The sequence below is a fragment of the Malaclemys terrapin genome, chromosome 8, assembly GCF_027887155.1.
Source record: "Malaclemys terrapin pileata isolate rMalTer1 chromosome 8, rMalTer1.hap1, whole genome shotgun sequence".
NCBI lineage: Eukaryota > Metazoa > Chordata > Testudines > Emydidae > Malaclemys > Malaclemys terrapin.
In genome coordinates this window covers 29,568,498-29,593,081 of record NC_071512.1, presented here as the reverse complement: position 1 = coordinate 29,593,081, position 24,584 = coordinate 29,568,498, and the positions used below count along the sequence as shown (strand labels likewise).

At 39.3% G+C, this 24,584-nt stretch overlaps 1 protein-coding gene across 1 annotated transcript in view; it reads left to right on the top strand.

The window, feature by feature from the left end:
• SLIT3 (slit guidance ligand 3) overlaps positions 1–24,584 on the top strand; it is a 779,517-nt gene that overhangs the window by 560,969 nt on the left and 193,964 nt on the right. Inside the window, exons 13-16 of the mRNA XM_054037022.1 lie at positions 863–1,006; positions 3,805–3,968; positions 20,850–21,000; positions 21,953–22,027. Of these exons, the coding sequence (XP_053892997.1) occupies positions 863–1,006; positions 3,805–3,968; positions 20,850–21,000; positions 21,953–22,027 (534 nt within the window). The remainder of the gene's footprint in view (positions 1–862; positions 1,007–3,804; positions 3,969–20,849; positions 21,001–21,952; positions 22,028–24,584) is intronic.

Here is a 24,584-nt window from a genome sequence, read left to right as displayed (position 1 = left end):
ATGGACTACACTAAATGTAAAGGGTCTATCTTTGCATATCATTGCAAGGCAGCATTAAATAGCTCAGGGTCTATGGAAGCTAAATGGAATATTCTCCTATAATAATACTTTGTATGCAATTATGTACGGTGAACTGCCAGTCTGTGTCCCTCATGTAAGCGTGCCCTGAGTGAAGTGTTCAAATTCACCCCATTCCAGGGTTTTGGCTTTATTAGTAACTCAACCTGTAACAGGCATAACTGTCAAGAGAGCTTGGCTCTCCCTAGATTTTTGTTCCAGAATCTACTGCCCTAGTTTCCTGTCCCTCAGGAGACTCTCTCTCTTCTTCAGTTCTCTGATAGAACTAACTAGCCACAACATCTGCAATGAGGTGGTCAGAACTTCAGCAGCTTCATGCAGGGGTTCAAACACCTGCTGACTAGGGGTTAAAAGAAGTGCCCTGTCTGCCTCTTACAGTGGACTTCCATACAATAGCCACTGTGTGGAGGAGGGCAACGATTTGACCATCTCTTTGTGTAAATTATATAACCATTATTAAGGCGCAAGCTCTCTCCATGACCCCTATGCAATATTCCTCTGGAATTATCTTGTACAAATTATGTGCACAAAAATATATTTGCAGGACTTTTTTTTGCTTATCTAGCTCTGTTATACCCATGTCTGTATATGTCCCTCAGTTTGATAGCTCTAATGGTGACTGTAGGGTTTTTTGCTTTTAAGGTAACAGGCAGACCAAGGACCTTTAATGTAGAATGATTTGGTTTGAGTGGTTTCATTTTTTTTAGGTTAACCCGAAAGTTCAGTCTCTCTTTATCTGGTAATTACAATATTAGTGAATTATAAACCTTTCCTCTGCTTTCAGGCTTCTCAATGCCAATAAGATCAACTGCCTCAGGGTAAACACATTTCAAGATCTTCAGAATCTCAACCTGCTATCTCTTTATGACAACAAACTGCAGACCATCAGCAAGGGGCTCTTTGCACCTCTCCAATCGATCCAGACTCTGTGAGTACGCAGACACACTACAACTGACAGCTCTTCCCTTTTCCCCAAAGATGTTCCCTATCTTTGCACTGCCTTTGCATCTGGCATTAAGACAATATTGAAGAAACCCAAGGCCAGTAGCTTCTGGTTTTTGGCAGAAATAAAAGAAAAACATGAAAGAAAAGTATAGAATAAATTCAGAACTGCCAAATTCTACAAGGTTCTACCTCTTTTCCAGGGGTCTTATAAATATAATAAATTTATTAATGAATATAAATATTTCATTCGGGGACATTCAGTGGTTTTAAATAGGGAGGATACTGGGCATGTGCATTTGACTCTATGTAGGGTATATGTACAGCAGACTTTTATATTTAAAAATATGTGCATAATGGTTTTCTGTGAGCATATATATTTGTTATTTATCCCTACTGGACGCTGAGACCTGCTGCATAGTTCATAAGAGTTGAAGCTACATTTTAATTGACATTCTAGGCATGCGGGGTAAATGTGTATCACTGTAAGTTATTATTCATTTGGTCCAGGTAAAAATATTAATTTAAAAAAAAAACATGGATCTATTGTGTTTTCTCTGAGTCTTAGTGTGAGAAGATATTAAAGCTTTAGGACTAGGAAAGGGATCAGAAACCCCTTATTTTTCTTGGATACATAAGTATATATCATAACTGATATTTTACAGGATAAAATTTTAGAGGGGGATAGCTCAGTGGTTTGCGCATTGGCCTGCTAAACCCAGGGTTGTGAGTTCAATCCTTGAGGGGGCCACTTAGGGATCTTTCAAGGTCCCCTCCACTTCTAGAAGATAGGATATCTCCATTTAAAAAAAAAAAAAGATTTTTCATCATAAAGCTGTGAGAACTTCCAAAGAAAGAATAATACTCCTTTCTCAGAGTCTGACTGGCAAACTCATTAAAAAAAGGACCTAAAACTTTGTATGTGTCTGTATGCACACACATAGTGCAAGACAGGCACTGCACTATGTAAATTAATTTTGTGTACGTTTGCTCACCTAAAAGAAAATGTACAATTGTTATTTTTAGCAACAAACAAGCTCAAGAGGCTGGGATCATGAAGATAATTTGCCACAAATATTTGGACAGCACCTGCTGCACCAATCCAAGCAGACATTAAAATAAATATTTCTGTGATGTATAAATGGATCTGGTTTATATAAAACGTACATGTATGCATAAACCAGTTTGTTTCAGATAAAGCTAAAAGTTTGCTAATATGACTCTGTTGCAAATGCTAGCTGTGCATGAATTCAACAAACCAAGTGAAACGATATTTTTAGAATGTTAAGCTATAAAAGTTACTTCTTGGGTTCCATGTTTTTTCTAGACAGAGCTTGGGGCCATTACTTAGAGTGTACATCAAGCTTTCCTCATTGCTTCGCATTGAGACACTTCTCCGTGGGCAGTTTGATGTTGTAGTTGATTTCCAGTTTCTGCCTTTTTTTAAAGCATGGAGCACAGCCTGCCATCACATACTGTTGATTTAGTTTTTGGACCTTCCAGTACTGGAGTGGCTTTACTTTACAGGCTCAATGCAGCAACAATGTTTAGCCTCTTTGGGTAACCTCTGTAAGGAACATTTCCTCCCCCCACCCCCTCTTTACACTCATTTGACTCCACTCTCTCGGGTGCTGCCACCACAACTGGGTGGCATGTTATTTTCATTATATTAAGCCACAACCTCTAAACATACCTGGAACAAGGAAACAAAATAAATTTAGTGTGGATGGAAATGAGCTGGAGAGAAAAATATGCCTAAATACTAGTAGGACCATAACTCTCCAGGAATATGTCCTTATACCTCTGCTCATAAACACAAGTTAACATCTTTCCACATCCACTTCTCCAACAAATGGACCTTTCATGATTGAGGTCCGCATCCTGCTCCCTTTTGAAGTCAGTGGGAGTTTTGTCATTGATTTCCATGGGAGCAGGCTCAGAGGGAGAATCCTGACAAACTTTCTTTATTTAATACCTCACTGAGCCCAACAAAGAGGACCAAAACAACTGCAGAAATAATTTTTGTCTTAACCTCTGGGAGCCTAAGCGGAGCAGAAGAGGCCTCTACCTGAAATATTTGTAGACAATCTAGAGGAACTTTATCACCGCAATTTGAATGTCTGGTGAAATACCTTTCCAACTAGATGGGTGTATTTCACACAGGCTTTTGCTGAATTATATTAGTCAGGCCCTAGTTTGCATCAGCTGTCTATTCTGAAAAGTTAAAATTTTAGATTGAGGAGAAATCAATGCAAAAAAATTCTATCAGCCCTGAATAGGATATGCAACATTAATTTCACTCTTGAGTGAAGGCCTGTGGCTCATTTGTGGCTTTGCCCACTGATCCAAGGTGCTCTCCTTTACTTATCCAGATTTTTATCCCTAGGAAGCTGAGCTTGTCAATAAAACTTCTTTTGAAACCAGGGCACAAAATGTTCTCTCAAATCAGGTGTTTCTAGAAAGATGTGTTTCTATTACAATACATCATGTCAGGCTTCCAAGTGAAAACACTGGAGACAGAAGATCTGTATCCTTTGAATCAGGCTTTGCTGTATTAATTTTTGCTTCCTCCATGAAAGGACTTGCAGCAGGCTTAATGAGCTACGAAATACGATAGCTCACAAAATTTTCCCATTCATGTGCAGCTCCATGTGGCTTCCGCCAGGCCTGAGTTTTTGGGAGCTTATTCAATTACTCTACTCTTCAGGTTTGCGTTTGTGAAAAACAATGATGGAGTACAGAGTCACAGGTCAATTCTGATTAAACATCCCATCCCTCTTGCAGACATTTAGCTCAGAATCCATTTGTGTGTGACTGCCATTTGAAGTGGCTGGCTGATTACCTGCAGGATAATCCGATAGAAACCAGCGGCGCTCGATGCAGCAGTCCACGTCGCCTTGCCAACAAACGAATCAGCCAGATCAAGAGCAAGAAGTTCCGCTGCTCAGGTAATTCATTTATCCAGGCTGTACTGCACTTTCAATTCAGAAATAAGCAGGTCCAGAGAGCCTGCTAATCAAATCTGCAGGACAGTGTTTGCTATAATGGATACTGTGGAGCATCTTTTAAAATTAAATTTGGGAAATTCAGTTAGTCCTCCAGAAAACCAATTACCTTATGGATTAAAAAAGAGCCCAGTCTGTAGCTTGTCTTTTTTTAAAAAATCCTTGACATTTAATGTTTAAAGAATGCTGGGTTATAAAATGTCTATGAAAACCAGTGGAGATACAGATGAATTCATATGCCAAATGGTGTATTTGGGAAGGGCAGAAACCTGGATGTACATTGGGCCAAATCCTGGCTTGAATGGGAGCTTTGCCTGAGTAAGTACTCAGCAAAAAAAAAAAAAAAAAGCGTGGGGGGGGTGAGGGAGGGGCAGGGGAGAGAGAAAGAAAATAACCTTGTGGATTAGGTCCTACGTAAACTGCAAGGAACAATTGTGACCCCCGAGGGGAACAGGAGGAAATAGACCATATGAATTAGCAGGGCTTTACCATCCATAACTAATTTCTGCAGATCCAACCCAGAAGCTCTTACCTTAATTTTTATTCATTCAAGCAAAGCTGCCATTGCAGTCAGTGGATTTTTGTCCTTAGGAAGAAAGGAATCAAAACTGACCTTAGGGTATGGTCCACAGATTTTGTTATTTACTGTATGTGTAATTAGTTGATGATGATGATGAAAATAATCTGAAAAGTAGTATATACAGCTCTTCCTCATCCCCACCACCTCATAAACTGTACTATTAGCTCTTTTTCATCTTCCGGACCAGATGTCAACAAAGGAATATCGCCTTATGCAGCTTAATTTAGCAGACTCCGTTTGTTCATGTGTGTGTTGTACTGGTAGCATAGGTTTCAGATTTACTGTACTTGTGACATGCTGTAGGAACAGGCAGAATTTCAGTGTAAGAAAATCTGTTGCTATGTATTGAGAAGAAAAATGACTGTCATTGATGAAATACTTTTCAGTGTTTTCTATAAAAATTACTATCATTTTTGTCCTCTCCCTCCCCACCCCCCGAAAAAACAGCATGATTAATTGTACTCCTGACAGTAAAAGACTGATGGCACTATAAGCTGATGTAGCATGAGAATGAATGGCAGCAGCCCAAAACAAGACATTGCTGCATTGTATGTCTCAGCAAACAGTATTCTCAGATAAACTGCCCTTTACTGATAAAATAAAAGAAGGATAACTTCATTTGCAATCAGACAGTCTTGTAGGCAGGGCTTAAAGCCTTTAAGTAATTTGAGTTGCAGGCTCAAGTCATGCAGTTTAGAGCCAAATCTTAATTTATTAAATTATGGGGTGTTTGAGCCAGGGACTTGGTTTAGGCCCATCCCTGTAGCATAGTAACTAGTCATCAATATTCGCCTTTAAAGAAACCTGGAATGAGAATGGAGAAGTCATGGATATTTACAAAATAAAGAACGCTGTGAAGAAGTTAATGACTCTAAATCTATCCCAATATGCCATTTTTATTTTACTCTATTAATAGGGCAAAGCAAATATCAAAATGTGTTACATGTTCCTATCCTATGCAGTGATACAGGCCATTGGAAAAAAGCTGAGACCATCAGATACAATTTTTGAAGGATAAGAGTTGAGAAGGGACAGCAATTCAGCTAATGGTCTTGAGAGTAATGTTTTGTCTGGATTCCTCTGTTGTGTTCTTTCTTCAGTCCATCATGTTCTCAGTCCATCTGTTCCAGCCTTGCTTATCAATTCAATAATATCAAACACCCATGAGAAGGCATACCTCGAGCTTTCCTGGTGTGTGCTTCAGGGGAGGAGGACATGCAGTGTGCAGGCTCCAAAACATGGCTTTAAGTTGGTTGAAAACTAACACTATTGAAAAACTCAAGAGAGTTTTTGTCCTTGCCCTTGTTAGTAAAAGCTCCAAATGGCAATGAGAATCATAGTTCTTCTATTCATTTAAAATAGGGGCAGAAATTTTGAAGTACTATTCCATTAGATATTTTGATGAATCATTGTTTGTAAACTGATTCAGAATGCATTCAAGGAGGCAGCATTAGAACTTAGCTTGTTCCTCTGTCTTAGAATGCAACAGAAAAATATAATTTTTCCACTTTTTATTTTTGAGGACTATGACATTATCTTGGGCTGTGCCACAACATGTCTTCAAACAGGGATGTAAAATGTGGGATCATTATGTATTTAAAGCAAAAACAGAGGTGTGCAATGCATATCTTTTCACAGGGACAGTCCTGCATCAGCACTGCTGTGATGAGGATACTTAGTGATCTGTCTGTTTATTTTTGCTGACTCAGGGATCCTTCTCATCTGCTTCTTGCATTTGTTGCTCAATGAAGGAATGGGAAAATAGTTTATGTTATAAATCTACAGTTTATACCTTCCTGCTCAGAGATTACAAAATTAATTTCTCATCTAGGGCTACTGGTATTTTCATTTTATTTATGTTAGCCCCTTAATAAATTCCTAAGTAAATTTGCCTGAAATAAGCATGTCTTTCAGTCAAAAAAGTAGTCAATGTATTAATAATTTTTGAGGGGGGCGGGAGGGCAGCCCCATTTTAATAACCTGGCATGGTTCTTGAACTTGAGCGGTGTGGAGGATGCCAAGCTCTGTTGAAATCTGTGGGAGATGCATGTGCCCAGCCCTTCTCAGTACAAGACCCACAATTAGTTCACCTTCGGTGTACTTAGCATTATAGCAACTGGGGAAGAAATGGGCTCCATGTCATGGAGTTCCATCCCAGAAAGTCCACAAAACCCAACCCCAAAGATGTGCAGATTCTTCTTCCTTTGGATTCTCCAAGGTTTCACAAAAGTGTCTTTTCAGGGGGGATTTGAATGAGAAAAGGTGTGGTCATGTGGAATAGGAGGGGGGGTAAAAAGCAAGCTCTGGAGGTGACTCAGAAGTCATCTTGGGGCGAAAGGGGAAGATAATGGAGTTGTGGGAAGGGCTTGGGAGGAAAGATGAGACATTGAAGTTTTGCCCAGTGGAGTTTGAGACATCAGTATCTAGGAGTGGTGTCAGGACAGCATTTGGAGATATGTGGTTAGACGGAAGAGCATAGGCTCAGGCTTTGATAAGTAAACAATAAACTTTATACAGGACAGTAATTAATTTCTGGAGGCTTTTTTCTTGAGTTGGTACTTTCTTCTGCCTTCATTCCCTCCCTATTGCTTCATGCTAGTATTTGCAAAGGTAAATTCTATTCTCCTTGTGGACTGTTCCATCATCAAGGCAGCTCCCCCCGCTCCTCTCCCAGCCCAGTGGTGCAAGCTTTTACTTCCGGGTACCTGATGAAGATGGAGCAGCAACATCTTCACAGGGTTATGAGTGTGTCAAGGAAAGAGATTCAGTGCAAGCTTCCTCCAATATGCTCATAAAGGGGGAATGTTGTGTCATTTTCAGTAGCAGCAATACAAGAGCATGATGGGATTTTCCTTCCTCAGCAGCATCTGCTCACTGTCAGCTAACGATACAGTGGACATTAGAGAGACAAAATGGGTGAGGTAATATCTTTTATTGGGCCAACTTTTGTTGGTGAAAGAGACAAGCTTTTGAGCTTACACAGAGTGCTTCTTCAGTGGGACATGTCAGTTCTGAGTTACTGGAGGATCCCATCCTCGGTAGGGAAAAAAAAAGCTCTTCTGCGTGGTAGCTTTTGACTAAGTTAAGCTTTGTTTTGTAAAGCAGCACTGGTCTTTAGGGGAATAAAAAGAATCCAGTATTAGGTTTTGCTGCCTCTGTGGTAGCTCACTGTCACTTCAAGAAATGTCAGAATCCTTGTTTACTCTGTATACAATGGCTATTTCACAGAGCTCTCCCTGCACTCAAGATTCCTATTTTGTTTGTATAGTGTGTGTGTGTGTATATATGTTTGTGTGCACGAGTGCCTGTATTTTATATATATGTCAGTTTCTTGTGCATTTGAAAACTGATGGAAGTTCTACCTGCTCAACTCTCCCCACTCCGCTTTTGATGATGGTTGAAGAATATTTGTTTCTAAGAGCACCAAATCACAAAAGCTTCCCCTCCTACAGTGTAGAAACATGAACTTCTTTCCCATTTGAAGTCCTAATAACTAAACCTGGCTCCTTAATTCCTCTTGCATTGGGCACCTGTGATTTTTAACTGATTTAATTAGCTGCTACAACCCCAGATAGGTCTGTGCAAACCAAAAACAGGGTGAACTATTTAAGGACAATGAGCCATCTGCCAACACAAATCTATCCTTTCAAACTCCGCCTCCCAGTAATTCAATCCAATCAGAAGGCAGCAGCCCTGATACAAATGTTGAAAATGAAGACATAAGCACCTGTATGTTCAGGGACAGTTTCATATCTCTTCTATAACCCTTGTCATCAGACTAGAGAATGATGTATTTTATCAATAGCTGCATCAAAGGCTTCTAATAAAAGCTGTTCATGGTACCTGCAATTTGTCTTTCCCTGTCTTTGTATTTGTATTTGGGTTGTAAGCAACCATTTTGGTGGTAAACATGTTCAAACTTCTTGAACTGGAGCTCCAGACTAGAGCGTAGTCCCCATTATTTGTGATTGTGCTGGCCTTTCCCTGTACACCAACTTCACCCCTCTACATTGTGGGCCCAAGGCTGAGGTGCACACTGCATTTACTGAACCAAAAATCTCATGGCCTCAGGATTGGACCTTACATAGAGAACTCCATGAATGAAGAGATAGGGCTATTTAATGATGAGAGCAGAGCCTGGTAGTTGAACTTCTTTTTCCAGTTGTGTTGCCAGCTTATTGATACACCTTAGACAAGTCGCTTAATTTTTCTGTGCCTTGGTTTCCCTAGAGTAAGTGGTTATAATTATTCCATATCTGCAGTGGAGTTGTATGCATGTATACTTTACATTATTTGAGATCTTTAGATGAAAGATGCAAAGTATTATTACACTGCTCTACAGTCAAAATGCTTCTGAAATAAATGTAGTCAAACTTTACTAATTCTGGGTCACTGAGAATAAAAATGATGCTTAAAATTGTTGATTGGCTCTAGTTTTCAAGATATGCTATTGGGTCAGTATATACGACCCTTGACTTGGGAATGGCGGAGGATAAGTGAGTTATAAAGGGAAGGGATCTCAATTTAAACCAGAAATGACTAAAATACATCTTTGACTGGATCTATGAATAAATCTATGACTGGGTTTGGACAGTACTTGCTTTTTAGGCAAAACAATGAATGATGCAATCTGAAGCTGGTATTGCGTCATACGTGATATGAATTGCATCATGTTATTCCTAGAAGTCACGGATGATGCAATCATAACGAAGTTTACATCACTCTGCTGAACAAATTGCCCTATATCAGCTCTAGAAATCATACAGTGTCATGCTCTCTTATTTGTCAGTGTTTGATTTTGCAAAGGGACACATTTCTGTTTAGCCAAAGTGAGCAGAGATGCCTCGTACTTGTGTGAACAGTGCAGATAACTTCTGCTATGTTTGTGGTGAAGTGACTTTTGCATCACAAAAGCGCAGTATAACCACTATAGTTAAGAAAGCCTATCACCTTTATTTTGGCTGCAAAATTGGAGATCAGGACAAGAGGTGGGCCCCACACATATGCTGCAACACTTGTGCAACAAATCTTCACCAGTGGTTGAACAGGAAAAGGAAATCTATGCCTTTTGCAGTGCCAATGATTTGGAGAGAGCCAACAGATCATACCAGCAATTGTTACTTCTGCATGGTGCCTCCAGTTGGGAAAGGTGTGTCAAAGAAGAAAAAGTGGACTGTGCATTATCCAAACATTCCATCAGCTATACGCCCAGTACCCCACGGAGAAGGACTGCCGGTTCCTGATGCACCAGAATCATTCTCACTTGAGTCAGACGAGGAAGAGGATGAAACTTCTGGCCCTGAACCATCAATGTCACAGGACCCACATTTTCTCCCATCCTCCTCCTCTGAACCACACGTCATAACACAAGGTGAACTGAATGACCTTGTCAGGGATTTGGAACTACCCAAGAGTAAGGCAGAGCTGTTGGGCTCCAGACTACAGCAGTGGAATCTCCTGGCAGGTAATGTTAGGGTTTCCATGTTCTGTGACCGTCAAAAGGATCTTGTCCCATTCTTCTTCATGGAAGGTGATCTTGTAGCCTGCAACAACATCGATGGTGTGATGGCAGCTCTCAACATCGTTCACGATCCAGATGAGTGGAGACTGTTCATTGATTCATCAAAGATGAGTCTTAAAGCTGTTTTACTGCATAATGGCAATGTTTTGAAACCTGACAGCTGTTATGTTAGCCCATACTATACTTTTGCCATCAATTCCAGTTGGTCATGCAGTCCATATGAAGGAAACCTATGACAACATGAAACAACTTTTGAGGTGCATAAACTATGACCAACATCAGTGGCAGCTTTGTGGCGATTTGAAGGTTGTTGCTCTCTTGCTTGGTCTGCAGACTGGATACACGAAGTACTGCTGTTTTCTCTGCGAATGGGATAGTCGTGCAAGAGATTCCCACTACATCAAGAAAGATTGGCTACTCCGACAGTCATTGGAGCCTGGGAGGAAAAGTGTTCAGCATCCATCACTTGTTGAATCAAGGAAGATTTTGTTACAACCCTTACACATCAAGCTGGGTCTGATGAAGAACTTTGTCATGGCCATTAACAAAACACCAGCAGCTTTCAAGTACCTCCGTGGAAAATTTCCAAGGTTAAGTAATGCTAAGATAAAGGAAGGTGTCTTTGTTGGTCCTCAGATTCGTGAACTTCTTCGAGATGATGCATTTGACCATGCACTGCATGGCAAGGAAAAGACAGCATGGAAAGCCTTCCAGTTAGTGGCAATAAATTTTCTCAGAAACAACAAGGCAGACAACTACAGGTTGTTGGTGGAAAACCTCCTCAAGGCATACAAAAGTCTTGGTTGCAACATGTCACTAAAGATACATTTTTTGCACTCTCATCTAGATTTTTTTCCACCGAACTGCGGAGCAGTGAGCGACGAGCACGGCGAGCGATTTCACCAGGACATTGCAACAATGGAGAAACGCTATCAGGGCAAATGGAGCCCATCAATGCTTGCAGACTATTGCTGGACAGTGACAAGAGATGCCCCATTTAATGAATACAAGAGACAAGCCAAGAAGCACCGAGTAGACACTGAATAGGACTAAACTATGTACATAATAGTTTTTTGCCTTTTGTTTCATAATACATTTTATTTATATAAATAAATATAATAATGTTGCTGATTTTTAAAGTGTTACATAAACAGGACAGGTGAAATATTATCATGTAAAGCAACCATAAACACATGAAAAGACCTAGGTTTACAATTTATGATTAAAACTCTACTATCTACACAATATACATAGACATAAAATGTAAAAACTTAAATATCTTAGAAACAGTAGCCAATAAGTTGTTTTAATTGTCATATTTGAATTCAGCACATCAAAATACATAATAAATAGCACATTTTATCTCTGAAGCAGACGACTTCTCAAAAATTGTAGACCGGTGTTATTATTCCTTTAAATGTTTAAAACTTATGCAAGTTAAGTGAGTGTAATCAGCTGTTTTCTACATGAAATGTCTTATTTAAATGCTAGTAGTGGTTCCTATAACTTACAAATCACTATGATGCATCCTTTCCAAATTCTCCCCATTTTCTTAGGCAAAGACGATCATTCACATACTGGATATTCATATTCCTGTAGTATTCAGCCCTGTCTCTTTTAATAAATGCAGATATCCCCATGCCCTAATCTGCCTAGTTACAGTATTGCAGTAACACCTGGTCAGGGATTTGCTGTCCAGCCTGCTCTTATCCTGCTGGCCTCCAGCAGCTCCTAGCTGGAGGTGGAGACTGAAACCTGACAGCTGTTATGTTAGCCCATACTATACTTGACACTAGTGGGGATTATCTGGAACTGAATAGGCTTCTCTGAAGCCTAGTCGCATTTGCAGAAAAACTTGCTTGAGGCCAAGCTCCTAGCACTTCTGCTTGCAAGAATTTTGCTTGAGCGGAGTCAGGGAGAGACATATGGAACAGTGCCATGTGATCTGGGCAGCTGAAAAGTAACATTTTTTTTGTTTTTGTTTTTAAGGTCAATTACATTTTATGTCTCCTGACCTCTTTTTTGAAAGAGACAGACAAAAGCTCAGCTGAAAATGCCCCCAGAGGTGTGAGAGCATAGTGAAGCTAGGGTGTTGCTTATTGTTGCTCATCACCAGGTTTGCTGGGACGAAAGCAGATGGGAAAGGGAATTAAAAGTTTTTGTCCAAGTGAGTGTTTGCCGTAATAGTATAGCTAAATAAATCTGTCTGAATAGAATTTTATTGGAGAAGAGAAATGAGCAAATTGAATTTTGGATTTGATCATATTTATGAATATGAAGTCTTTGCACAATGGAACTGCATTTGCAAGCTTAGGTTTACATGACACTATGCATCTTACTTCCTTTGTTATCTAGCCACTTTGAAAGGGAGAGGAATATGACTTGGTTTGGAATAATAAGAGCTCTTAATTTCCTTTCACTCCAAAAATATTCCAATTGAAAAAGACAGTTGATTTAACTATGACACCGATCTTACTATTTCATTTCTAGAAAAGCTTTGGAAGCAATTCAGATCTCTATGTGTTTCTTTTTCCAGTCATTCCAGCTTCTCACTTGCTAACCCTGTGAGTGTCCCGGGATATATAAAAGGTCTCCTACACTGCTTTGTTGATCTATACTATAGGCTTTCTTTCTCAAGGAAGCACAAGTCCATCTTAAAATATGTGATCTTGTTTGCCAGAGAATATAGTCCCCAAAAGAGGGTAAAATATGAAGGTGTCCAATTAAATGTTTACTTTAAGTCCTAATCTTCTGATGAAGGTAGAACATTTGACAGAAAGTAGACAACAGTTCATCGGCTGTCTGTAAAAATTACAAGCCAACACCCTCATTGGGAGTCTATGCAGAAAGGCACTGGACAGAAAGGGGATGGACACAGAGATACCCGTTACCCCAAGTGGATGGTGCCTCCAGCTTGGGGATAAGTGCCACTGCCTCTGTTGCACTTGTTTTGTGGCTAAATTGAATGTCACTCACTGGAGCAGTGACTTTAGCACCTTTTAATGAGCACCAAAAGCCACTTAAATAGAAAAAATAAAAGCATGAGAGAGAGAGATTGGCATGTTAAGTAAAACAAGCCAGTTAAATAAAACAAATGCAGTAACATATGAGCCTGAAATAGATCAATAAATCTTCCGTCCAATTGTTCTGATATCTAAACAGTTTGCTGAGTAGATGCAATCTAATGACAGAGCTAAAAACAGTGAACCATATACAACTCCTTTTCAACCATTGGTTTGAAATAACAGACCTCTGATTATCGCAGTTTAGAATCTCCTTTTACAGTAAATCATACAATTTTACTTTGATGTAACTTATATTTAACATTGTGCTTCTTGAGCTGGGCCAGTGGCAGGGGAAATTGTCTGGCAACTTTTCAGTGAATTGGCAACTAAATTTCAATTTCCCATGTCAGTCACCCCTTTTTAAACATTACTTTTTGCAAACATTTATATGAGTGATGTTTTGTTCATACAGAGGCTCATGGGAAATGAGTTTTGGGCCCAAACTGAAATTCATTTTTTGAAGCAGCAAAGTGTTTGGGACCAAAGTGCAAGCAATAAGCTTTCCTGCTTTCCCTTGTACATTTATCCCCAAAAGTGGCTGTTTACCTGCATATTTTTGCCACAGCTGCCATGAACAGAAATCCCAAAATTTAACTGCAAAGCAAGTGTAGTGGTGCTTTTGAGCTGCCTGTCTCTTTGTGTCTGAGGAGGACTTGAACTAGCCTTTGTGGTAAACTCCTTTCTCTTTACATTGCTACCACTTGTTCATGGTGGTTCATGGCTAGAGCACATAGTTTTTTTAAAAAGAGAAATGCTTAATTAACACAACAGAGGGACACAGATTTGTTCAAATATTCCCCAAAGCTCTGCCCTGGTGATTTTTGCATGCCCTGCTCCACAATGATTGAAAGTGTGCACCCACATCAAAATTACTTTTTTTGTTTACAGGGACTCTGATGAATGTTGGATACATTGAATAAAGGCATTTGGTAGATAAGAAATATGTCTGCTCATTGCATAACAGAGTACCTGGGGGGTATTTTATTCCAAAAATCCAGGGCTTGAGTGGATGCAAGGTTAAACAGGAGGAGGAATAAGAGTATGGGACTGCATCCCACATAGCAATTACACTCAGTTACCATAGTTCCCAAGCAATCCACAGGTTGAAATTTGATCATATGATATATTAGTCAATTAATAAACAAAATTTATAAAAATTAAGGGATTTAACGATTACATGTATGGATCCATGGTGGACAAGAACTAATATTTAGCCAAATTTCAGCCATTGCCTACCCTATGGAAAACTACAGGTATTATGCTAAGAAGGAGCAATAGCAATAGACTCGTTTATATTTTAAACAGCAATTGTTCTCTACTATGTCCTTGTTTTGAAGTGTGGTTTTAAAAAACAGGAATCAAGCAATGATTACTGCTGCTTATTATTCCTCTCTTGTAAATATTCCCACTGTTGTGAGTGATCATTTGGGCGGACATATTCTGTCCTGAGGTCCCAAATCACAATTCCAATTGACTTCAGTGAGTTGTGTGCGAGCATCTGAAGCCAGAGTTTGGTCATCAGGCTGGAATCCTATTTTTACCAGTATGTGCTCTGGCATATGAAGTTGGCTTTTTGTACCTCCAAGCTGGCTTCTTTACTGGATCGTATAATAAAAACCAAAAAAAGTTGAGTATGCTTTACCACTGTATTTTCTGAAAGGAGTCACCAAAGAAGAGTAAGGGGGCCCAATAAATAGTAGCATAGATCAGGCATTTTATATAGGCGTTTTCCTAGCTCCACATGCTCACTGTACAGTCTATTGTGTACACCTACTGGATGCAGCCATTTGCAATCCTTTGGTAGTGTTTTCTGTTGCAGTAGTTCTGCCTTTAAAAACTTCTGGTCCCTGTTCTCTTATGCTCACAGATTGTCCTATACGGAGTGTTCTTGCAATTGTAGCATAAAATGATGACCTTTTGTACTCCAGCTCCTTTTTGCATGGGTGAAATGGACAGCAGTTCTCAGTGAAATCTCCAGCTTGTGCTTCTCCATGCTGCTTCCTCTCAACGCTCCTCTCTCTTTGGCGCTGCCTAACACTGACTCTGACTGTTAATGGGGTTTTCCTTTGTGCTTGATCTAACCATGTGGTAGAACAATACAAATTGAACATGGTTCTGTCAAGCACCATGGAAGGCTGCATACTTTCCTGCCGCATGGCATGCTGGGATACTTCTGCTGTTTTCAGAAGCATCAAAAGGTGAGAGATTCCCTCATTCTCACAGGAAAAGATAAAAAGGTTATTTGTGTTCTATAAATAGACCCACCTACAGCAGAGCAGCTGACTCCAGGTTTCGGGGTGATAGCCCCAGTGAACAGTAGTGTTTCAAAGTGATTTTTCAGAGGCCTGCATGCAGAATAACTGTCCCTAAATAACTCATTTGATTAATTGATATTAAAGTGGACACATTGGACATCTTGTTAATGAATTATGTTTGGCTCTGGCTTCAGTGATAATTCTAGTGAGATCAAAAATCATGTTAATTTAATTAGCTAGAGGTATCATAATTTGAGTAATTATTTTTAGAGCTATTCCATGAACTATATTGCATGAACCACACCTTGGAATCACAGCTGAGGCAATGTTATGTGTAGTTATATGTCTACTACTTAACAGAATCTCAGGACTGAACTAACACTAGAAAGAAAGTACTTTGATAGAACATTTCAGGAGAGTCTCCATAGCTGTATGTCTACTGAAACGGAAAACATTTTCTAACATGAGGGTGATATTCTCTAATGGTTAGAGCAGAAGACTGCAAATGAGCATACTAGAGTTTTTTTCTTGATCTGATCCTTGACTGTGACCTTGAGCAAGTCACTTAACTTCTCTCTGCCTAAGTGTCCCTCTGTGTAAAATAGGGATAATGTCTACCTTTTATAAAGTACTTTGAGAGCCTCATGGAAGCTTAGTAGTAAGGTAGCACTATATTTTGTTTAGAAGCTTTACTGATAAATTGTGCTAACGTCAGAAACATTTTTGCTGCTGTTAAATTGTCTAAGCAGTTATTGGTAAGGATTGAAAACACTAGTATCAAATAACATTGAGAGATGCTGTAACATTTTGGGGTTCCGACAGGCCAGTAAGGAGTTCTGTCAACACCTGCCTTGCAACTCTGGCAGTCTTATATGCTATGCTGCTGTGCCTCACAGCCCTGACACCAACAGCCAGCAGACAAGCTTTCAGGGCACATCCTGGCTTCCACCACCCAGTTACTTTTTGTAGGGGAATTCAGCAACCCTTCCAGCCCCAAGTTTCCTCAAAACTATCTCCCCTGTAGTGCCCAGTCCCTCACGCTGGAACACTCATGAAACATTAAAAGTTTGCTGTTCCTTTAAAGAGACAGTACACAGTAGCCTGTTAGCTTAACACAATCTTCCCTTCAATCACAGCACTGAATTGATTCACAGTAAGTAAAACAAGTTTATAAAGTGATACCAAGTAGAATTAATAAGGATAAAAATGGTTATAAAAAAACAAATGTGAAAATAAGCCATTAAGGCTGGAACTCAACTGAAAAAAACTGAGAATTTTGTTCAAAATTTTCTCACCATAGAAATTCTTCCAGCATGGCTGGCTATTCCTTAGCCAGGATCAAATCGCAGGGCCCAAAGCGCCTGGTTTTCTTTGTCTCCTTAGATGAAGGATGACTATGGGGTTCTCGCCCCTTTTTATAGTCTAATAAACCTTTGAAATGTATTCTTTGAAAAGTAAGCCTAGGCAAAGTTTCTTTCCCTGTTGAGGTACAGGCGCCGTGCTGTCTTCTCCCTTGCTTGTTAGCTTTGTTCACCTTATATGTAAAATACCTTCATTGGCTCTGCCTGATGACCAGGCTGGTCAGACAAGCAAATACACACTTCTTTGTCTAGGACAGGCTGAGCTTATGCATTGCTTGCCAATTGTAAGAACATGATTCTAGCACATATTTATCCCTCTTTGTTCATACCCCACACAATGATTTTCTTAACCAGCGTGTTACCAGCTTGTTTATGATACCTTACATGACTTCTTTTAGATACAGATTATGACAGCAGTGAGTTGGGGCAATGAATACATCAGGCCTGACAAGAGTTGCTGTGAATTAATGAATCACCAGGCTCTGGCTATTTTTTCCAGTAAACCCAGAGATAGTGTTATCTAGTGGTTTGTTTAAGAAATGGTGTCAGGATTCCAGGTTTGGTTTTGTTGTGTTCTCTGCCACTCTGACTTTCGTTAAAGCACTTAGAACTACATTTTCAGTTTCGTCCACTAATTTTGGGTGATCAATTTGAAACACCTATGTCAAAATTTTAACTAAATAAGTGCTTAAAATGGCATCCAGGTGCTTATATGTGGCCTGATTTCCCAGAAGTACTGAGCACGCACTGGGAGCTGCTGGGTGTCTGGTATTTCAGAATTTAAGTAAGAACTCTTTTAAAAAAAAAAGTCCTTGGCCATAGAACTTTAATTTTTCAATTTGAGGACCAGAAAAAAGGCACTCCAACTTAATGGACAGTCTCGAAAATTTTGTGCTTAACTTTGTCACAGTTTACCCTTTTGTGAGATAGGAAAAACCTGTATCTGCCGTAGGACATTTTGTTGCTTTATCAGCTGTTTGTTGTAACAGTGCTTTTGATATTATTAGGTAAAAATTCTATAACAGTAACGGGCACTTCAGTTTAATGCAGTTCCCCAATTTCTGTCTTTGGCAACTCCTTTTTAGAGACAACTTAATTTTTCAATTAATGTTTCAAGTAATGTTTCAATACTGGAAATTACCTTAAAGTTTCATATCATGTTTTACATTCAGGCTAGCTTCACAGATCTTCCAACTGAAATGGTATAAAAATATGAGTTAATGGTTAGTCTGAAACAAAATCTTTTGCACTTCTTCTGTAGCTCTTCTCCATGGTTCACTAAGGTTAATTTTTAGAATAAAGGAAGTAGTATTTGCACATGATCTCTAACTGTGCTTTTTAAATCATACCATATCCACCTAAACCTCTGAGGTAATATGCTGATAAAATATTGCATGTAGAGATGGGGATACACATTTAACTAGTTCTGCAAGCAGATGGCTGCATTTCACATTAGTTTCCCTGATGGGAATAACTTAATAGAGCAGCCACCTGTCCAAGTGATCTCAAGGCTCTAGTCAAATAGTAAATTTTATCTAATCTTTGGCAGCTGATTCCTGTTGTCTTTCAGCCTAATGGATGACTTTGACTACTTGACGAGGATGTGTGTGTTATTTATCACTTTGACTCCATGCTTATACAGATAACTCTTCTTTAAATCTTTTTTTAAACCCTTTGCTTCCTTTCTCTCCTGCTGAGTTCTGAAGGGTTTTCACCTGTTCCAAGCATGCAGGTGGTGAACTGGTGCCCTGGCTAGATGAGTTTCTAATGGTTGATGCAGCGTAGGTATGAGAGATGTACACAGCGGGAGAATTGGAATTTGAAGTTGCAAAGTCATGTGGTAAATTTCTTTCTATTAGCTTTTCCAAGAAGGTTGAGAAAAATATGTCTAGATCCCTCAAATATTACATCCCTCAAAAAATATATGCTCCTTTCTACCTTTTTTCCTAGGTTTTCCACTCCATCACCAATCTCTCATTTGCCCACAGAACACTGGATATATGTCCAAAGTATACAGAATGCCTAAATAAACAGTTACTCGCCACCACATTATTTCATTCACAATTATTCTTTCAAGGAATGGATTTATAATGAAAGGTACAAGTGAATGTTTCAGAGGTTAAATTTGATATATTCTCAAACCCGTTTCTGGTCACTACTTAATTCCTGGGAACTGCTCAATGTGGGTGGTGTAACAACAATTCTGAAGTTCTAATGGATTCAGATGTAGAGTGCTGTCCATCGTATGCAGTAGTGTTCACCTGTCACCATTTTAACTTGTGCCCCAGTTATGGGACTTTCAGGAGAGAGTTGGCTGTTATTGCTGAAAATGATAGAATTTAAGTATTTTTGTAGTAGGTATTTTTAAAACACATTAAAAGATACAATGGGATATTGCTGCCTAATGTTTTAAGTGATTTTAAATGAATAAGGAAGTGTTGAGCACAAACGTTTTCAGTTTTAAATATCTCCAAGATCTGTTTCCAGTGCCTTCAGGCTGAAAACAACAGCCAGATCAGACCTTAAATTAATTTAATTTCTCAACAGAATGATGACGTGTCTTTTTGCAGAGCATTCATCACCCTGGTATCTGTACTATACAAAGCAGCATGTTACCTGCTTTCCTTTCTGCACTGTAGTTTTAACCATTGTGTTATAAATTAAATGCAAGTCTCTCTATGGGACTTTAACCTGCTGGTCTGATGATCAAAGTGCTAGAACTTTGGAGCTACCAGATTTCACTGGATTCCTCTGGTAAGGTGATATGTAACAGGAATTAATCAAATAATGGTACCATTGGATGATTCATTTCTTCTTCTTTCGGATAGCAATCATAGAACAAGTAGTAGTGTTTTTATCAGCCTCAACAGGGAAACTAGAATAAAAATGACATCAACTCTCAGAAGGCCTATTTCAGCTTGGGTTTTAGTTTTTATTATTTTTTTCAGAGTTCTTTAAAAACGAGCTTGTTCAAATCACTCTGAAAAAGGTATTGCCTGTTTGAATTAGTGCTTTTCAACTAAGTGTTTTTTGGCAGTGACAAAGACCTTTTACAATTACAACTGGCTTTTGGGAACCCTCGACAAGTTAAAAATATGGTTTTGGTTGTTATGAGCATTTGAGTATAACAAATGTTTCCAAAGAAGTTTTTGGTGGTTCCATAATGAAATATGAAGAGAGCAGGCAAGTATTGCATGACTAGATCTGTCCTGGCAACCCTTGGATTTACATACACGTTTATTAATACTTTTGGCTCCAGAAGCATAGAGATCAAGTTTCAAACCCTTTATTATTAATAAAAAAAGCTGAAAAGTACTGAGTAGTTCATTGAACCTAATTGGAAAAGCATTTCATTAGAATGGGTCAAAAGCCTTGTCAAAGAGGTCTGGCAATTACAATATAATGGCATGTTGGAGAGTGATTCTCTCTAAGTACAGTATGTCCTTACCTTGATTAAAATGAACATGATTTAAACTGCTGTTATTTTCAACTGCTTTTTGTTTAATGTAGTTAGTCAAGATATCTAATTGTTGCAAAATTGACCAGACTCACGTATGCTAGGTTAATAGCTAGTAAAAGAATCCTTTCTGAGCACCCTTGTTTAAAATGACTCCTTCACTTGAACACACCATCTTTCTTGCTGACATCATTATTGCACCCTGATGCAAGAGTGAAGTGCACATGGGCAAACCTGACTGCATCGAGGCTGTATGTGTGCAGGCCTGTGGATGGATCCCAAAGGGATAGTTAGACAAGATTAAGAAAAAGATGTTTTCAAAGGGAGGCCTATAAGACTATGAAATAATCTCCCAAGGGAAGAAGGAAAGAGGCAGGAGCCCATCCTCTCAAGTCATTTGAAAAAAGAGCTGGACAAAACACCTTGGAATGTAATGCAGGGAGCAGCTCTGCACTGGCTGGGGCAGTCTGGGGGGAGTGAATGGGGGTGATGGAGAAGGAACTGAGGGGTCTCCTTTCAATCTCTGATTTCTGTGATTGTTAATTGTCAGGCTGTTTACCTGGGTACATTTCCATTTCCCTGCAGGTTCAGAGGATTACAGAAGTAAGTTCACTGGGGAATGCTTCATGGACCTTATCTGTCCTGAAAAGTGTCGCTGCGAAGGAACAATTGTAGACTGTTCCAATCAAAAACTCACCCGCTTACCGAGTCACCTTCCTGAATATGCTACCGATCTGTAAGTGGCACGCCCTCCAGAGGTGGTTATGGTGAATGCTGACATTCTGAACATCCTTTGCACATTTTTCCTCTCTCTCTTTTTTTTTTTTACTGCTTGTTCATTGGATCTTTCAAAATGCAATGCTGCTAATTTAAAAAAAAAGGGTATTCCTTTGGCCTAAATCTTTGTGTAAGGCTGTGAAACAGTTCATTCATTCCACCTTAGAACTGTCTGCACACATTAAACTGCGAAGTGATTCTGTATATAAAAGAGCTAATATGTTCTATGTATGCTTTCTACTTTTGGGATCCTTTCACATGAAAGGCAAATTATCCAATTTAATGGAGTATAAGACAATATTGGATATAACATAGTATCTTCAGGATTTGGTCCTCTTATAGTGCTTATGTCCTCTTTAAATCTTTCCATGTATTTAAGGTATTTTATTTATTTCGACTTAATACAAAGAAAAGAAAAGATGCTGAGCCACATCTGAATCCTTTGGTGCATACATAGTAAAGCATGCACACAACAAAATTAAATTAAATTTAACCAGGTACAAATTCAATCAGGGCAATATAGCCTCCCACTCAAGTCCTCTGCCCTTCCTAATAGCCCTTGCTAATGAATGGTCTTTGCAGTACTTCTCAGGATCAACAGGCATGGGCTATTTTAGACCCAAACATGGGAAGCAAATTTCAGATCTATGGGGACATATGGATAATTCTCTGCAAGCCACTCCCTCTCATTTGCATAGAACTTTCTATACAGTTACTTTTATATGTTTTTTGTCTATAACGCCTTCTGTTGTATGGAACTCAAATAAGTGGTAGATAGAGGGTTGGCAGGAAAGTAGGGTGAGATCCTTCTTTTTGTTTAACAAAGGTCATAATTTTCTGGGTAGCAATCTTAGAGACACATCTACAGAGATCCATGAAGCATTAAGTGCCTTTCTGTTTGTTCCCACCAGCCGTCTAAATGACAATGATATCTCAGTTCTAGAAGCTACTGGAGTCTTCAAGAAACTGCCCAGCCTAAGGAAAATGTAAGTTCAAGTTCCTGTCTCATAAGTAACTATATGTAATATAATCCCTGCTACCTTGTACTGGGAGAAAGGGGAGGAGTCCCATTTAGACGGTCCCATACTGCAATAGTAGAATGTCCTGTATTTTTTCCATTTAAATTTAAGTGAATTTAGTGGATAAGGTGTCAAATTGACAGCCCTGGAAGGCAAAGTCCTCAGTTTAGCCACAGACTAGTTACGGGACAGGCAATGGCACCACATGCTTCCCATGTTGTCCCAAGTACTTCAACCATAACTTCCGAAGATACGTTTGCAGGGTGGCAGTAGCTGTGTTGATCCCGTGTGAGAGAGACAAGGTGGGTGAGGTAATATATTTTATTGGACCACCTTCTGTTGGTGGAAGAATAGCTTTTGAGTTCTACAAGCTCTGTGGAGTTTGAAAGCTTGTCTCTGTCACCAATAGAAGTTGGTCCAATAAAAGATATTACCTCATCCACCTTATCTTTCCCAAGATATGACCCATAGAGGCTGAAAGGAGTTCAGCCTTCATGCCAATTCTGTACTCTGCCTCTTACCTGAGACTGCCAACAAGTCTGTTGATTTTTGTCATGTGGACACATGTCTACTCACAACTTCTAAGACCTCGCTGTATTTCACATAGGCCACCAAGCAGCATGGTAGTATCAGATATTCTACACACAAAATATTGTAATGGGAAGTAAATGAGAGCAACTTCTTGCGTTCACTAATCTTCTGTAGAGTAAAAAAAAGCTGCTGCCTTTGAGGTGCATGGTTCTGTAGCCCTTTATCAGCCGCATGCATCATTCTGTCCCTATGGAGTGTGCATATTTGAATAAGTCATATTTTGGGAGATTCAGTAATATGAGATCTCTCCTGATAAATATTCTGTTGCAAGTATTAATGGCTTCAAATATACGCATTGGAGCTCTATTATAAAAGGATTTTTATGGGCTCTATTTAAATTTATCTTAGAAAGTGGCTCTTATCAGACCTTATTATTGAACTCTCCTGCCCTCACCCAAATCCCGTCCACAGTTTCTGCTGAGCAAAATTACATCGGTCAGTCAAACCAAGTTTGGGAAAACCAACTAACCACACTTGCTCTCCCTAGCACACATTCTTTACACTTCCACATGTTACTAAACATCTGGAATCTCCCAGGAGATTCAAGTCATGCAAGATCTCAGGATCTGACACACAAGCCTGGCGTGGATCGTTTTTGTCAATTTGAAGGCCGCCAAAGTTTCAGATGCTGTTTATTTTAGATCCTGCATCTCAGAGCTGAAAGAGAACATGGGAGTTAGTCATATCTGTAAGCCTAGAACACCGTGAAAGATACCATGAAGAGGGCATGTTGGTGCTTTTTAGTAAATGTTGGTGATATTTTCACAAAGCCCTGTTGCCTGTAGAGGTCATAGTGTGTAGTTACATACAGTAAATAGCACTACAAAAATATATAAGTATATACAACTGCAAAAAAAATATCTCACGTGATCATGTTTTAGTTGGAAATAAGAGATGTGATACTTGGGATCATTTCTTTGATTTCATTTGATACTTAAAATAGACTGGTTTCAGAGTAGCAGCCGTGTTAGTCTGTATCCACAAAAAGAACAGGAGTACTTGTGGCACCTTAGAGACTAACAAATTTATTAGAGCATAAGCTTTCGTGGGCTACAGCCCACTTCTTCGCATGCATATAGAATGGAACATACATTGAGGAGATATATATACACACTGATTGAGCAGCTGTCCGTCTTGTGCCTTTAGATCTATAAGGAGTTGGGGCATTTTGACAAGGCAGCATTGCTGTTCATAAATGCAGCATAAAACAGCCATGTGTTTTAAGAGTTTGTTTCCTGCGAAGCAATAAATCTTCAGTGCTTTATTCTTGGCAGAAGATAAGAATCTAAGATTACAGGTGCAGTTCAGATGTCCGGATTTGGGCAATGAAAGGTCTGGCAAGGAGAGGTAATTGTGCCCTGAAGTTCATAATAAAGCGTTGCCTCATATAGATTTTCAATAGCAGCCTCCAACCAGAGAATTCTCTAGCCATGCTGGTTAGCTGGGCTTCATTTTTTCCTGCCCTACCTGAAGACCCTTTAGTAAAAGGTTTCAGAGTAGCAGCCGTGTTAGTCTGTATCCACAAAAAGAAGAACAGGAGTACTTGTGGCATGTCTCTAAGGTGCCACAAGTACTCCTGTTCTTCTTTTTAGTAAAAGGGTTGTCCCACATGATATGCTGAGATTTTAGAAAAAGGTATTGGAGAACATTGACTTCTTTAAAACAGTTTAAGCTAGTTTTCCTGAAAAGCATGCATCAAACTTGATTATGCTACCACTTACCATTGTTTGAAACCCTATAGACACATACTTTCATAAAATGGCTTTAGAAGCATCTGTAAAGCAATTGAGCCACCAGAAAAATAGCTCCCCTGTATGTCATTGCTTGCCCTTTACCAAATGCCCTTTTACCAAGTGATAGGCTGCTTCAGTGAGTAGTACAAGGGGTTTACTTAGCAGTGTCTGCCAGGGAGACACTGGTGGATGAGGTTGCC